This window comes from Erythrolamprus reginae, chromosome 9, assembly GCF_031021105.1.
Source record: "Erythrolamprus reginae isolate rEryReg1 chromosome 9, rEryReg1.hap1, whole genome shotgun sequence".
Taxonomy (NCBI): domain Eukaryota; kingdom Metazoa; phylum Chordata; class Lepidosauria; order Squamata; family Dipsadidae; genus Erythrolamprus; species Erythrolamprus reginae.
The window spans coordinates 19,659,651-19,676,390 of NC_091958.1; the positions used below are offsets into that span (position 1 = coordinate 19,659,651).

General features: G+C 43.7%; 1 protein-coding gene across 13 annotated transcripts in view; it reads left to right on the top strand.

The window, feature by feature from the left end:
• Window positions 1–16,740, top strand: part of WWOX (WW domain containing oxidoreductase) — a 760,885-nt gene that overhangs the window by 9,738 nt on the left and 734,407 nt on the right. For all 13 annotated transcript variants that reach the window (XM_070760427.1, XM_070760429.1, XM_070760430.1 and 10 more), the window contains exon 4: window positions 6,145–6,323. In XM_070760427.1, coding sequence (XP_070616528.1) covers window positions 6,145–6,323 — 179 coding nt within the window. The remainder of the gene's footprint in view (window positions 1–6,144; window positions 6,324–16,740) is intronic.

Sequence of the window (16,740 nt, forward strand, 5' to 3'; positions counted from 1 at the left end):
CTCCGCAGACTCGGGGCGGCTCACAGCAGGATACAACAATTCATGACAAATCTAAATATAATTTAAAATATTTAAAAAAAACCATTTACTAAGCAAACATACACACAAACATACCATGCATAAATTGTACATGCCCGGGGGAGGTGATTCAGTTTCCCCATGCCTGACAACAAAGGTGGGTTTTAAGGAGTTTACGAAAGGCAGGGAGAGTAGGAGCAGTTCTAATCTCTGGGGGGAGTTGGTTCCAGAGAGTCGGGGCCGCCACAGAGAAGGCTCTTCCCCTGGGGCCCGCCAACCTACATTGTTTAGTTGATGGGACCCGGAGAAAGCCAACTCTGTGGGACCTAATCGGTCGCTGGGATTCGTGCGGCAGAAGGCGGTATCGGAGATATTCCGGTCCAGTGCCATGAAGGGCTTTAAAGGTCATAACCAACACTTTGAATTGTGACTGGAAATTGATCGGCAGCCAATGCAGACTGCGGAGTGTTGGTGAAACATGGGCATACCTAGGTAAGCCCATGACTGCTCTCGCAGCTGCATTCTGCACGATCTGAAGTTTCCGATCACTTTTCAAAGGTAGCCCCATGTACAGAGCATTACAGTAGTCGAACCTCGAGGTGATAAGGGCATGAATGACTGTGAAAAATGAGTCCCGGTCCAGATAGGGCCACAACTGGTGCACCAGGCGAACCTGGGCAAACACTACGTTTGTTAATACAACAGGTTGTGTTTATTTATTTTTTAAAAAAACTATAATGGTAACAGTATATGTATATAATTTAAATAGCAACATAAAAATGTCAACTACTTCCCCCCCCAAAGAACTGTTAACTGATCTTTTTGAAGTGTAACACAACGACAAGCAACAAATCCTCTTAAAAGTATCTGCCTTTACTTTCTATTAAAAGTAATGACAAGGAAAATATATGTAACACTATTAGGTTGTGTCTGTTGTTGATTAAATCCGGTGCTGATACATTCTTCTAAGATGAAGTAAGTGTGCGGTCCTTTTTCTTTTTTTTTTTAGTGTGTGTGTGTGCATATTTCAGAGTGCCTTTATAACAGACATTGGGGTTTGCCAGGGTATGCTGAAATTATTAATTGCTTTCTTCTGCCTTGCTGTGAAGGAGGATTAAGAAGTTGCATGGCAAGGCAAAACAATAAATTTCATGAAATCCAGGACAAGTCTTTCAAAATATTAAAAGTGATGGTTTCAAAGAGTAAGCAAAAAAAGAAATGTGTCTTGATGCTTTTTAAAGAAAAAGAATCTGGAAGGGGAAATGTGAACCGTTCTTTTAAAGGAGGTCATCCTACAGTTTAGAAGTGACACAAAAGAAAGCCCCTTTCCTTACGTTTATGGGAACGGGGCTTTGAAAGGGGAGATTGTAAAACAGACAGCCTAGATCAGTGATGGCGAACTTGTTTTTCCTTGGGTGCTGAAAGAGCGTGGGCATGCGCTATTGTGCATGTGTGAATGCCCACACCCATAGTTCAATGCCTGGGTAGGGAAATGGCCTGTTTCCAACTTCTGGTGGGCCCAGTAGACTCATTCATTCATTCATTCATTCATTCATTCATTCATTCATTCATTCATTCATTCATTCATTTATTAGATTTGTATGCCGCCCCTCTCCGTAGACTCGGGGCTGCTCACAACAACAATATAACAATTCAAGACAAATCTAATAGTTTAAATACATTAAAAAAAAACTCCATTATTAAAGCAGACTTACACACAAACATACCATACATGAATTGTATAGGCCCGGGGGAGATGTCTCAATTCCCCCATGCCTGACGGCAGAGGTGAGTTTTAAGGAGTTTACAAAAGGCAAGGAGGGTGGGGGCAGTTCTAATCTCAGGGGGGAGCTGGTTCCAGAGGGTCGGGGCCGCCACAGAGAAGGCTCTTCCCCTGGGACCCGCCAAACGACATTGTTTAGTCGATGGGATCCGGAGAAGGCCAACTCTGTGGGACCTAATCGGTCGCTGGGATTCGTGCGGCAGAGGGCGGTCCCAGAGATATTCTGGTCCGATGCCATGAAGGGCTTTATAGGTCATAACCAACACTTTGAATTGTGATCAGAAATTGATCGGCAACCAATGCAGACTGTTGCCCTCCCCAAGCTCCAAAGGGTTCGCTGGAGCCGGGGAAGTGTAAAAATACCCTCTCCCATCCCCCCAGAGGCTCCCCGGAAGCAAAAAGCCCCTCCCAGAACCTCGGTGCGAGCCAAAAATCAGCTGGCCGGCACACAATGCACGTTGGAGCTGAGCTAGGGCAACAGCTCGTGTGCCAGCAAATATGGCTCTGCGTGTCACCTGTGGCACCCGTGCCATTGGTTCACCATCGCTGGCCTAAATGTTCCTGTTTTCCTATTGGACCTAAGCAGGCCAAAACCTTAAATAATACATATTATTGCAATAGAAGAGAATATTTGTAACTCTGGATTTTGAATCATGGGGGTCCTTGGTATTCTGAGCTTGGCTCTTTTCTTGCAAATGTTTCATTACCCGCTTAGGTAACAGTGCACTGATGATGTTACCTCGTTGGGCAATGAAATGTCTGTGAGAAAACATCCAGGTTCAGAGAGCATCAAGAACTCCACAATATATATCATGTTTTAGGCTGTCTGAGGTTGCCAAGCTCAGTGAGCGGCAAAGGCTCCTCGTTTCAGCCCTGAGCACCAAACATTTTCCTTTATTGGTTTACAGTTGCGATGGTTGATTCCAGAGGGTTGATTCCAGAGGGTCGGGGCCGCCACAGAGGAGGTTCTTCTCCTGGGTCCCGCCAGATGACCTTGTTTTGTCGACGGAACCCAGAAAAGTTTTTGGCCATCCAGAGGCTTTCCTGAAGCCTTGGGAGGGCAAAAAACAGCCCAACAAGCATACTGGAAGTCTGGTGCTTCAGTGAGGTCTGCACACATGCGCAGTGCAGTGGGAGCACCACAGGAGGGTCTGTTTGCGCATGTGTAGAGGGAGGACATTGCATTATGGATGTGAGCATGCACACTTGTGCTATCATGTGTACATGCACTCTTTTGGCACCCGAGAAAAAAAAAACGTTCACCATCACTGGTTTAGACTATCCTTTTTGTATATTTTTTAAAAGGAATTTACTCATAGTGCCACCATGGTTAGAATGCAGTATTGCAGGGTAACTGTGTCCGCTGCCAAGAGTTTGATTCTGACTGGCTCCAGGTGGACTCAGCCTTCCATCCATCCGAGGTGGGTAAAATGAGGACCCAGATTGTTGGGCGTGACAGGCTGACTCTGTAAACCGCTTAGAGAGGTCTGGAAAGGACTGTGAAGCGGTACGTAAGTCTAAAGTGCAATCGCTATATGATCTAACCAGAGGTGGATTCATTTTACCTTCCCCACCGATGCGTATCGCAACATTTTGCGTGTGCACGCTCCACTTGCACGCACGCCTGCACCCCTTTGTGCACTTTAGCTTGTGTGCATGCTCAGCAACAGCAGTCAGCCCCAAGCACAGTTGAGGAGCTGATCAGCTGTGCTTCGGGCGAAGAAATAACGGTCAGTATTAATCCCGGGGCAGACAGGAGGGCCCTATTTCAAGTGGCGGAAGAAGATAATAGAACAGAATTCTTTACTGGCCAAGTGTGATTGGAATTTGTCTTTGGTGCAAATGCTCTCAGTGTACATAAAAGAAAAGATACTGTACATTTGTCATGAATCATGAGCTACAACACTTAAGCTATGCAAACAGGGAAAAATTTGCAATAAATTCCCCCCAAAAGATAGCGGTGCACACATGGATCGGCACCGACAGTGATGTCACAAGTGGGTCATTACAGGTTCTGGCAATCTGTTCTGAACTGGGAGGAACCCACTTCTTGGATTGAACTCTATACCTTTGCATAGCCACACCTGAGTTTGATCCAGGTGGGAAGCTTGTGTGTTGCAATGTCAAAGCCGACCTGTTAAACAGCTTTTAAAAACGGGACGAGACAATCCCGCTGGAAACTTAGAAACGTTTTCACACACTTGAGAGGTTTCTCAGCATAGGAGCTTTGTAGCAAAAGGAAGACTTGTGTTCATGTAAGTAGTTCCTCTGTTTGCTTTGATTTTAGTAAGGTTGGATATCCTGAAGTGACAGGTGGATTTTTAGATCATGCAAAAAGGTGTGTGATTAGATGCTTCTCATGGAGTTTCTTTTTTAGTTTCTCTTCAGGAGTTAATTGCATTTTAAATCTTTTTTTGTTTACTTTTACTGTATTTATACCAAGACCGCTTCTGAAAAATTGCAAGATGGCCGTCACAGAGACGTAGTTTGTTTATTTGTTTATTTATTTATTTATTTATTTGTTTGTTTATTTGTTTATTTATTTGATTTTTATGCCGCCCTTCTCCTTAGACTCAGGGCGGCTTACAACATGTTAGCAATAGCACTTTTTAACAGAGCCAGCATATAGTTCTTATAGAGAGCTGGCTGATCTTTTCCTAACAGATAAAATAATTAAGTTAATGGAATGAATAGCTTGCCTCCAGAAGTTGGGGGTGCTGCAACACTTTTAAAGGAGGGATTGGACAGCCCTTTGTCTGAAATGGTACAGGGCTGTGATGGTGAACCTTTTTTTTCCTGCGGTGCAGAAAGAGTGTTTGTGCATGCTATCGGGCATGCACGAGTACCCACACTCATGATTCAAACAGCAAAAACAGCTTCCCCTGCCCCCTGGAAGCCCTCTGAAGGCTGGAAACTGTCTGTTTTCCAACTTCTGATAGGCCCAGTAGGCTCGTGTTTTGCCCTCCCCAGGCTCCAATTTATTATTATTTATTTATTAATCAGATTTGTATGCCGCCCCTCTCCGCAGACTCGGGGCGGCTCACAGCAATAATAATACAATGTAAACAAATCTAACATTTAAGTTAATTTAAAGCCCCAATTTAGAAACCAATCATACATCCTAACATACCATGAATAAATTTTATAAGCCTAGGGGTAGGGAAAGTCTCAATTCCCCCATGCCTGACGACAGAGGTGGGTTTTAAGGAGCTTACGAAAGGCAAGGAGGGTGGGGGCAACTCTGATATCTGGGGGGAGTTGGTTCCAAAGGGTCGGGGCCGCCACAGAGAAGGCTCTTCCCCTGGGTCCCGCCAAACGACATTGTTTAGTTGACGCGACCCAGAGAAGGCCAACTTTGTGGGGCCTAACTGGTCGCTGGGATTCGTGCGGCAGAAGGCGGTCCCAGAGATATTGCTTCTCGAGAGCCAGGGAAGAGTAAAAACACCCTCCCCCACCCCTCCAGAGGCTTTCTGGAAGCCAAAAACACCCTCCCAGAGCCTCTGTGTGAGCCAGAAATCTGCTCACTGACACAGACATGCATGTTGCAGCTGACGTAAGGCAAAGGCTCACATGCCAGCAGGTATGGGTCCATGTGCTACCTGTGGCACATGTGCCATAAATTCATCATCACGGGTGTAGGGTTTGCTGCTGGACAGGGGCTGGACTAGAAGACCTCTGAGGTTCCTTCCAGTTCTGTTATTCTCTCTTTACTGAAGCAGAGTCATTAGAATCAAAGAGAATCATTTATATTTTGCACTACTGTACTTCTCTGAATTATGAAACTTTACTTTCTTGAACCAGCCTTTGGGCCATATCAAAGTGCAGAGTTCCAGACACAAATGATCTCTAAAGTCTGATAAAAGCAATTTAAAATGGGATTGGATAAAACTTAATTTAAAATGAAATTTGGAGTAAAATACATTTTAAAATCAAATTGGAATAAAATACAATAAATTAATATATAAGTAAATAAAACATGAGAAAATTATATTTTTGTATCACCCCTGCTTACGTTCATTATGAAAACTGGAACATTTAGGCCAGTGATGGCGAACCAATGGCACGGGTGCCACAGGTGGCACGCAGAGCCATATCTGCTGGCACGCAAGCTGTTGCCCTAGCTCAGCTCCAACGTGCATTATGTGCCGGCCAGCTGATATTTGGCTCGCACCAAGGTTCTGGGAGGGCCTTTTTGCTTCTGGACGGATCAGCTGGCTCTTCAGCCTTGAAATGGTGATGAGCCCTGTCCCCTAGAGTCAGGAACGACCAGCACGTATGTGTGAAGGGAACCTTTCCCTTTCCCTTATTAACATGGAAAAAATGCTTCTTGTTTTACTCCAAAGCCATATAAACAAGAGGACCACCTACCTTGATCCCAGAATGGCATTCACCGTGGAAGACAATCCCATGAAAGCCAACATGAAGCAGAAGTATGACGGCAACACCACAGCCATGGAAGTGTTAGAAGGCCGAGACCTGAGTGACAAGGTGATCATAATCACAGGAGCAAATGCTGGAATAGGTAGGTGCAGCCAACCCTTCATTAAACCAGCATTGAGTGTTGGACCTTCCTTCCTTCTTCCTCCCTCCTTTCCTCATGTAATGTTTGTTTGTTCGTTCATTCATTCATTCATTTATTCATTTGTCAAACACGTATAGGATAGTAGTTTATATAACCACAACATAGAAAGTAATGATAAAAAAAGACAATAGGACAGGGACGGTAGGCACAATGGTGCGCTTATGCGCGCCCCTTACAAACCTCTTAGAAAAGGGGAGAGGTCAACAATGTAAGGTTGAAGATTTTGGGGTTGGGAGAAGAAACCACAGACTCAGGTAGTGAATTCCAGGCGTTGGTCACTCTATTGCTGAAGTCGTATTTTCTGCAGTCTAGTTTAGAGCGGTTTAAATTTAGTTTGAATCTATTACATGCTCGTGTGTTGCTGCGGTTGAAGGTAACGTAGTCATTAACAGGAAGGACATTTTGGTATTTGATTTTGTGAACTGTGGTTAGATTCGTTTGGAGGCAACGTAGTTGTAAATTGTCTAATTTCAGTATTTCGAGTCTGGTGGAGTAAGGTATTTGGTCTGGGGTAGGAGGAGTGAAGGACTCTTCTTGTGAAATATTACTGGACACTCTCAATTATATTAATGTCTGATATGCAATGTGGGTTGCATACAGGTGAGCTGTATTCTAGAATTGGTCTGACAAATGTTTTGAAATCTCTGGTTAGCAGTTTGATGTTACCAGAGAAGAAGCTACATAACGTTAGATTGACAACTCTTAATGCTTTTTTGGCAATGTTGTTACAGTGGGCTCTAGCACTTAGTTAATTGGATGTGAGTACTCCAAGGCCTTTGACAGAGTGAGGGTCGTCTACAAGTTCATTTCCTCCAAGTATATATTTAGTATTCATGTTGGATCCAAAGCTGGATATTTTTTCAGGTGAAGTGTAGGTGTGCTAGTTGCATCTGTCTAAAGCAGTGTTTCTCAAACTTGGCAACTTGAAGATAGCTGGACTTCAACTCCCAGAATTCCCCAGCCAGAATTTGCTGGCTGGGGAATTCTGGGAGTTGAAGTCCAAATATCTTCAAGTTGCCAAGGTTGGGAAACACTGGTCTAAAGCAGGTTAAAGGTCCTTGCCTTGATCACACAGCCACTGGCGAGGCCAACAAGAGGTTTGTATCAGGAGCTGTTGATAGGTACAGTAATGTATCCATAACTGCATTTAAGCCATCTTTCAGGACCATCTGAATAGTCCCCTCTTCTGGCTGATCATCTAAACTTTACATACTGCTCAAAATAAATAAATAAAGGGAGCACTTAAATAACACAATGTAACTCCAAGTAAATCAAACTTCTGTGAAATCAAACTATCCACTTAGGAAGCAACACTGACTGACAATAAATTTCACATGTTGTCAGCACATTCAACTTTGTACAGAACAAAGTATTCAATGATAATATTTCATTCATTCAAATCTAGGATATGCTCTTTTGAATGTTCCCTTGTTATTTTGAGTAGTGTGGTTTCAACTGAACCTTAGATGCCAGGATAATTTTATCTGCATGGGAACTTGGTTTCTTAATTCCTATTTTTTTAAACCCTTGGAATATTTCTTATTTATGCAGAAGTAAGGTTGCCTTGCGATAGTGGCAAATATCTGTAGCTCAGGTATAGGAGGAGGGTGGAAAATTTGTCCCCTGAGCTGGTGCGTTGGTTTCTGAACGTTTCATTGCCAGGCTAGGTAACGAACGTTCGGAAACCAACCCACAAGATCAGGAGAACAAACGTCAGTAAAGCTATCTACTAAAAGAAGAAATAAGGGAATCTTGTATTTGTATTTATTAGATTTGTATGCCGCCCCTCTCAGAAGTCTCGGGGCGGCTAACAACAATATAAAAAGACAATGCAAACAAATCTAATATTAAAACAATCTAAAAAAACTCAATTTAAAGAACCACTCATACATACAAGCATACCATACAACAGTGTTTCCCAACCTTTTTTGAGCCGTGGCACATTATTCATATTTTCAAAATCCTGGGGAACATTGAAAGGGTGGGTGGGGGGTGGGCTAAAGAAAAGTTTGGACAAAAAAAACCTCTCTCTTCCTCCCTTTCGCTCTATTTCTCCCTCTTTCTCTCTTTTCCTTCCTTCCCTTCTTTCTCTCTCTCCATCCCTCTTTCTTTCTTCCTCTCTTTTTTGCTCTTTCTCTCTCCCTCCTTCCCTTCCTCTGTCTTTCTCTCTTGCTATCTCTTTCTTGCTTTTTTCTCTCTTTCTTGCTCTCTCTCTCTCTTTCACTGTCTCTTGCTATATGTCTCTTTCTTTGCCTCTCTTGCTATCTCTCTGTCTCTCTTGCTATGTCTCTCTTTCTTTCTTTCTTTCTCTCTCTCTGCCTCTCTTGCTATGTCTCTCTTTCTCTCTTGCTATGTCTCTCTTTCTTTCTCTTTCTCTCTCTGCCTCTCTTGCTATGTCTCTCTTTCTCTCTTGCTATGTCTCTCTTTCTCTTTCTCTTTCTCTCTCTGCCTCTCTTGCTATGTCTCTTTCTTTCTCTTTCTCTCTCTGCCTCTCTTGCTATGTCTCTCTTTCTCTCTTGCTATGTCTCTCTTTCTTTCTTTCTCTCTCTCTCTGCCTCTCTTGCTATGTCTCTCTTTCTCTGCCTCTCTTGCTGCCTCTCTTTCTCTCTCTGTCTCTTTCTCTGCCTCTCTTGCTGTCTCTCTCTCTGCCTCTCTTATATGTCTCTCTTTCTTTCTTTCTCTCTCTCTCTCTCAGCTGACTGCAAGCGGGAGCCCTGACGGCAGCTGGACGTGCTGTTGGACGCCGTATATGCCAAGCCCGCAGCGCCAGCAGTACGGCGTCCAGCAGCACGTCCAATCGCCACCGTCAGAGCTCCCACTTGCAGTCAGCTGAGAGAGAGAGAGTTCCCGCCGCCTGGAGCTCCCTCTCGCCGCCGCCATCTCCCCGCGACTGCCTGCGGCCGCTGCAGCCCCCCCCCCACTCCCCCCGCCAGTGCCCTCCCGCCGGGCCCCAAAGGACACTTGCCGCCGACGCCAGGGCCCGGCGGGAGGGCACTGGCAGGGGGACCGGGGGGGTGCGGCTGCAGCTGGGAAAGGGAAAGGCGCAGGGAGGGAAGGCGCAGGGAGGGAAGCTGCCTGCCCGCCTGCCTCGGGGAGCCGCGCTTGCAGCTCCAAACCAAAAGGGCAACCCCCGCGCGCTCCCCAGCCCCGGCCCGCCTCTGCGCCCCGGCCCGGCCCGCGCTCTCTCCTGTCCTCTCCTGCCCGATGTCGTGGTTTCCGGCGCTCTCCTGCTAGGCCCCAAAGAAGGAAGGCGGGAAAAAGGCACGAAGAACGAAGCTCTCCTTCTTCTTCCTGCCTTCCTTCTTTGGGGCTCAGCAGGAGAGCGCCGGAAACCGCGGCATCGGGCAGGAGCCGGGGGACAGCTGCGAGCGGGCGCTCCAGGTCGGCACCGGCAGCGCCCTGCCCAGCTGGAGCTTCCGTAGCTCTGCGGCACACCTGCCAGTGTCTCGCGGCACACTACTGTGCCGCGGCACACCGGTTGGGAAACGCTGCCATACAAGCATACCATGTATAAATCTTCTTGCTTAGTGTTTAAATAAAGAACATTCTAGATTATTTAAACACTTTAACCTAGTCCTATTTCAATATGTCACACCAGGGAAACAGTGGTGGGATTCAATTTTTTTGCTACCGGTTCTTTGGGTGTGGCTTTACCTGGTAGGCGTGTTTTTGCCTGGTAGGTGTGGCTTTGCTTGATGGGCGTGGCAAAGAAAAGATACTGTAAAACCTCCATTCCCTCTCCACTCTAGGGGACGGTTACTGTAAAATCCCCAGACTATTTATGGGACCACTTGTGACATTGCGGCCAGTAAGGGCCCACAGAGTCGGCCTTCTCCAGATCCAGTCCGCCAAGCAATGTCGGTTGTCGGGATCTCGGGGAAGAGCCTACTCTGTGGCGGCTCCGACCCAATGGAATCAACTGCCCCCAGAGATTTGCACTACGGGTGTTCCGGAAAGCCGTTAAGACCTGGCTTTTCCGGCAGGCCTGGAATTAGATTGACTGTAGAGTATCTGTGATTCTTTTAGAAAATTATTGTTTTATTATATTACTGATTTATTGTGTATTCTGATCATATTTTACTATTGTTGCATTTATGTCACTTGTTAGTCGCTCTGAGTCCATTTTGGAATGAGCAGCATGTAAATACTGTAAATAAATAAATAAAATTTCCTCCCATCAGCTGGGGCTTGGGAGGCAGAAAATAGATGAAGGCAGAGCCAGCCAGAGGTGGTATTTGCCAGTTCTCCAAACTACTCAAAATTTCCGCTACCGGTTCTCCAGAACTAACCAGAACCTGCTGAAACCCACCTCTGCTGGGAAGGTATTATACTTCCTAGCAAGTTTTCCAGGTGTGGTAAAGGTTGGTTTGGAATTCAAGAAAGCTTTTGGTTTTTGGATATCTTTTCCTTAGTACTTAATCTCCCATAATTACTCATAGTGTGATTAAGTCAAAAAGGTTGTGTGAATATTTTTGGCGCATGTCGCAAAGGTGCTTTTCAAAATGCAACTGGACTTTCTTTATAAGACATTTCATTCTTCAACCAGAAATGAGGGCTCAATGCAAGAGAGAACTGAGAACTGAAGAAGCTTCTTGGATGAGAAGCGAAACCTCTTCAAGGAAAAACAAAGGAAGTCCACTTGCTTTTTGAAAAAGCACCGTTGGGGCACAACCATGAGATGTCTGAGAATCTTCATGGACCTTCCAGGATCATGTTTCATTGAACAATCTAGTCTTTGGCATTAATTGGAATCCTCAATCCTCATGCATTCAGTCCCACAATTAAAAAACAAGTTTTTGTCTACTGTAAAACATGCCTAGGCCATGTAATAAAATCATCTCTAGTTTTCTAAACTTCACTTTCCCTTTTGAGTTTCTGCATTTTAATTTAAGAAAAAGTGTTGGGGTTTTCTTTGTTCAGTAAAAAAAAGTGACATGGTCAATCTCAGTTTCTTACTATAAATGCATTTTTAAAATGTTAGTCTCTTGGTAGACTTGTATTGTTGTTTCTTTTTAATTGGCTCTGTTTCATAGAAAATCGGGATTAAAAATAATATTTGGTGGTCCTTGAGCATTTTTGGTAGACTTTTTTCTTGTCCTCACTAGAGGGCGCTGTTGCTCTTTAGAAAAATAATATTGGCCAATGATAGCAAAGCTCTTTCAAAGTTTGACCAAAACAAAGATTAGTTTTGACTGGGCTATTTTATATTTTAATTGCTGGTGCTAAAGTTCAGAAGTGGAAAGGTATAGGAACTAATCTCTACTAATAATTGAATTCAACTTTATTGGCAAACATGCCTGGCAGGATGAAACACAGTGTGAGTTAATAGCGGCCCCGTATTTTTAACTGAAGGCTAAGATGAATGTTGTTATCGAAGCACTAACCTTTGTCTTTAGCTAAAACTTTCTTGTACGTCCTTGAAATCTCATGTAGGGAGTTCTGTATGTGTGCTGCAATCTGTCTGTGGTCTTATAAGAACTGTGTGGTATGTCTAGAATTTTTGTCGCTTTTCGAAACAGAATAACAGAGTTGAAAGGGACCTTGGAGATCATCTAGTCCAGCTCCCTCTTCAAGCACGAGACCCTATACCCCTGTTGGTGAACCTATGACACGTGTGCCACAGGGGGCACTTGGAGCCATATCGGAGGGGCCGCGAGACTTTGTATATTTCAGCTCCAGTGTGAACGGGTACGCTGACCAGCTGATTTTTGGTCTTGGGAAAGGCCGTTTCGCCCTTTGGACACTTTATGGAAGCTTCCTTAAAGCCCTGGAGGCAAAAAAAAATCCCCCAATGGGACAAACCGGAAGTTCAGAAAAAGCACTTCCGTTTTGCTGTTGTGCTTTCTTTTTTGCAGTCTGGAGGGTTCAGGGAAGCTTCCTGAAGCCCCAGAGTGCAAAAAACAGCACAATGGGCAAAACAGAAGTACATTTTCTGAACTTCTGGTTTGCCCTTTGTGCTGGTTTTTTTCCACTCTGGAGCTTCAGGAAGCTTCCCTGAACCCTCCGGAATGCAAAAGAACAGCACAACGGCAAACCGGAAGTTCAGGAAAATGCACTTCCGGTTTGCCGTTGTGCTGGGGGTTTTTTGCACGGCAAACCGGAAGTGTGTTTTCCCGTACTTCTGGTTTGTCCATTTGGGCATTTTTTTCCCACCTGCCAGGCTTCAGAAGGGCCTGTGCTCATACGTGGGGGGCAGCGCAGGGGGAGTGCGCATGCATTGGGAGGGGAGGGAAGGGCTTTGGGCACGTGCACACATGCTAGCACACCCACACCAAAAGGTTTGCCATCACTGCCATATACAATATCAATTGGTTGTCCAGTCTCTTCGTCTCCAATGACGGAGCACTAACAATTTCTGTTGGCAGGCTGCTCCATTGATTAATGGTTGTAACTGTCAGGAAATTTCTTCTTAGGGATAGGTTTATCAAGGCTGTGAGTAAAGATAATAACGTTGATGTGGTGGTGCATCTTGGCACAAACGATTTGTCCCAGAGAAATGTTAATGTAGTAAAAAGAGATTTTCAATGTCTAAGTGTGGAGCTGGGTAAAATAACTGATTCAGTGACATTCTCAGAGGTGTTACCGGTTTGTGGCCAGGAGGGTAAAACAAGTTGTATCAGAGAGTTTAATGTGTGGTTAAGGCAGTGGTGTAAAGCTGAAGGTTTTGGTTATGTAAGTCATGATCTCAATAGGTGGTCTAATAGGGAGTTGTTTAAGAGGGATGGTTTGCATCCATCATACAGAGGTGCCCAGGTGCTCGGTGAGGAATTCAGAACTTTTTTGGACAGGCATTTAAACTAGGTAAAGGGGACAGAGATGTACCAGATGTGGAGGATTTCTGTCCCCGACCAATGAGGATAAATCAGTTTCTGGAAGCTTATGAAAAGGGAGCTGTAAATAAAATAGATGTAGTTGCTGATGATAAGGGGCAAACTAATAATGAAAATAATGTCCTTCGGGTAATGTACACAAATGCTCGAAGCTTGAGCAACAAGCTCTGTGAGTTAATGGCCATAATATCTAGAGATAATTTGGATCTGGTTGCCATAACTGAGACTTGGTTTAGGGATTCTAATGAATGGGAAATATCCATACCAGGATATACACTGTATAGGAAGGATAGAATAGAGAGAAGGGGAGGTGGAGTAGCCATTTATGTTAAAGAAAGTCTAAAAACAATACTAATTCAAAATACATGTAAAGATCTGGAGACCCTCTGGATTTGCATGCAAAATAAAGACGGTTCTGTCATTAGAATTGGGGTGATCTATAGGCCTCCAGGGCAATCTGAGGAACATGACAACAAGATGGTGGATGAGATTACCCTAATGGCAGTAAAGGGAGATATTGTGGTTATGGGTGATTTCAACATGCCTGATGTTGACTGGAATATCCCCAGTGCCCTTACATGCAAAAGTAAGAATATAGTAGAGGCCTTTACAGGAGCAGCTATGGCACAGCTAGTTAAGACACCAACTAGAGGGGAGAATATTCTAGATTTAGTTTTTACCAATGGGAATCGGGTTTCAGAGGTCAAGGTGGGAGAAAATTTAGGTTGCAGTGACCATCTATGTTTGTGGTTTGATGTAAAAACTGATGGTGGGCAATCCTATACTGCAACCAAAGTATTGGATTTCAGAAAAACAAATTTTAATGCAATGGGGGAATATTTAAATAATGAATTAAAGGGGAGGGATAAAATGGCAGGAGCAAGCACCCAGTGGACTGTATTAAAAAGGCCATCTTAAAAGCCACAAGACTTTATGTAAAGCAAGTAACTAAAGGTAAAAGGAAGAAGAAACCGCTATGGTTTAGCAATGATGTAAGGGCTATAGTCAATGAAAAAAAGGCTGCCTATAGGAGGTATAAAGAGTCTGGAAGTATAGCTGATAGAGAGGTGTATAAAATGAGACAGAAGGAGGCGAAACAGATAATATATGCTGCTAAAGCCTCAAAAGAGGAAGAAATAGCAAAATCTGTAAAGAAGGGGGATAAAACCTTCTTCAGATATATTAGTGATAGGAAGAAGAAAAACTGCAGCATCACAAAGCTTAGTACCGGGAATAATACATACATTGATGGGAATAAGGAGATCGCTGACCATTTCAATAGCTACTTCTGTTCAGTTTTCTCAAAAGACACCTTACAAAATAATAATAATACTATAGAGGGATATAGCATTGCTTCCAGCTGTACGGATTCAGCTCCAGTGATCTTAGAAGCCGATGTCTTAGAAGAACTTGAAAGATTAAAGATAAATAAGGCAATGGGTCCAGATGGCATCCACCCCAGAGTTCTTAAAGAACTCAGATCTGTCATTGCTACCCCCCTGACTGATTTGTTTAACAAATCCCTGTTAACAGGAGATGTTCCTGAGGATTGGAGAATGGCCAGTGTTGTGCCTATCCACAAGAAGGGCAGTAGAGATGAAGCTGGTAACTACAGGCCAGTTAGCTTGACATCAGTTGTAGTTAAAATGATGGAGACTCTACTCAAAAAGAGGATAAATCAGCATCTAAAAAACAATAACTTATTGGACCCAAATCAGCATGGCTTTACTGAAGGCAAATCGTGTCAGACTAATCTCATTGAGTTCTTTGACTATGTCACAAAGGTGTTGGATCAAGGTGGTGCCGTGGATATTGCCTATCTGGACTTCAGCAAAGCCTTTGATACGGTTCCACATAAAGAGCTGATAGATAAATTAGTGAAGATTGGGCTTAATCCCTGGATAGTTCAGTGGATTTCAAGCTGGCTGAAGCATAGACATCAGAGAGTTATTGTTAATGGCGAGTATTCTGAGCAGAGTCAGGTTACAAGCGGTGTGCCACAAGGGTCTGTTCTGGGTCCTATTCTTTTTAATATGTTTGTGAGTGACATAGGGGAAGGTTTGGTAGGGAAGGTTTGCCTATTTGCCGATGACTCTAAAGTGTGCAATAGGGTTGATATTCCTGGAGGGGTCTGTAATATGGTAAATGATTTAGCGTTACTAGATAAATGGTCAAAGCAATGGAAACTGCAGTTTAATGTTTCCAAATGTAAAATAATGCACTTGGGGAAAAGGAATCCTAAATCTGAGTATTTCATTGGCAGTTCTGTGTTAGCAAAAACTTCAGAAGAGAAGGATTTAGGGGTAGTGATTTCTGACAGTCTCAAAATGGGTGAACAGTGTGGTCGGGCGGTAGGAAAGGCAAGTAGGATGCTTGGCTGCATAGCTAGGGGTATAACAAGCAGGAAGAGGGAGATTGTGATCCCCTTATATAGAGCGCTGGTAAGACCACATTTGGAGTACTGTGTTCAGTTCTGGAGACCTCACCTACAAAAAGATATTGACAAAATTGAACGGGTCCAAAGACGGGCTACAAGAATGGTGGAAGGTCTTAAGTATAAAACGTATCAGGAAAGACTGAATGAACTCAATCTGTATAGTCTGGAAGACAGAAGGAAAAGGGGGGACATGATCGAAACATTTAAATATGTTAAAGGGTTAAATAGGGTTCAGGAGGGAAGTGTTTTTAACAGGAAAGTGAACACAAGAACAAGGGGACACAATCTGAAGTTAGTTGGGGGAAAGATCAAAGGCAACATGAGAAAATATTATTTTACTGAAAGAGTAGTAGATCCTTGGAACAAACTTCCAGCAGACGTGGTTGGGAAATCCACAGTAACTGAATTTAAACATGCCTGGGATAAACATATATCCATCCTAAGATAAAATACAGGAAATAGTAAAAGGGCAGACTAGATGGACCAAGAGGTCTTTTTCTGCCGTCAGTCTTCTATGTTTCTATGTTTCTATGTTTCTAGGTTGGTTTTCTCCTTGATTAGTGTCTATACATTGCTTCTTGTTCTGCCTTTAGGTGCTTTGGAGAATAAACTGACCCCCTTCTTCCATGCAGAAACCCCCTCAAATATTGGAACACTGCTGTCATGTTACCCCTAGTCCTTCTTTTCAATACACAGAAAAGGTTTTTTAAATTCAGGGAATCCTCATTTTATTGCCTGCCTCATTTAGCCATCACAATTACGGTGGTGATGTAAAATTCACTTTATGCCCAGTTGTCACATTTGTGAGCTTGGTCGGTCTTTAAAGTAAAGGAAAACTGAAATAATAATGTAAGCACAGTTGCTGTTTCTCTTAGTAACCATTTTGCTGGTTCTAAATGACACTAAACGAGGACTATCTGTAGACTTACATTTTGAAAGGCTGGGAAACAAAATAGATTCCTTGCACTACACATCTACTTTTTCACTACAAGTTTTTTCCCTTTGCAATTTAATTGTGTGCAACCTGTGTGTAGTTGTATTAATGTTTGACCTTCATTTCTGCATGAATTCATTTCTGTATGAAAAAGAG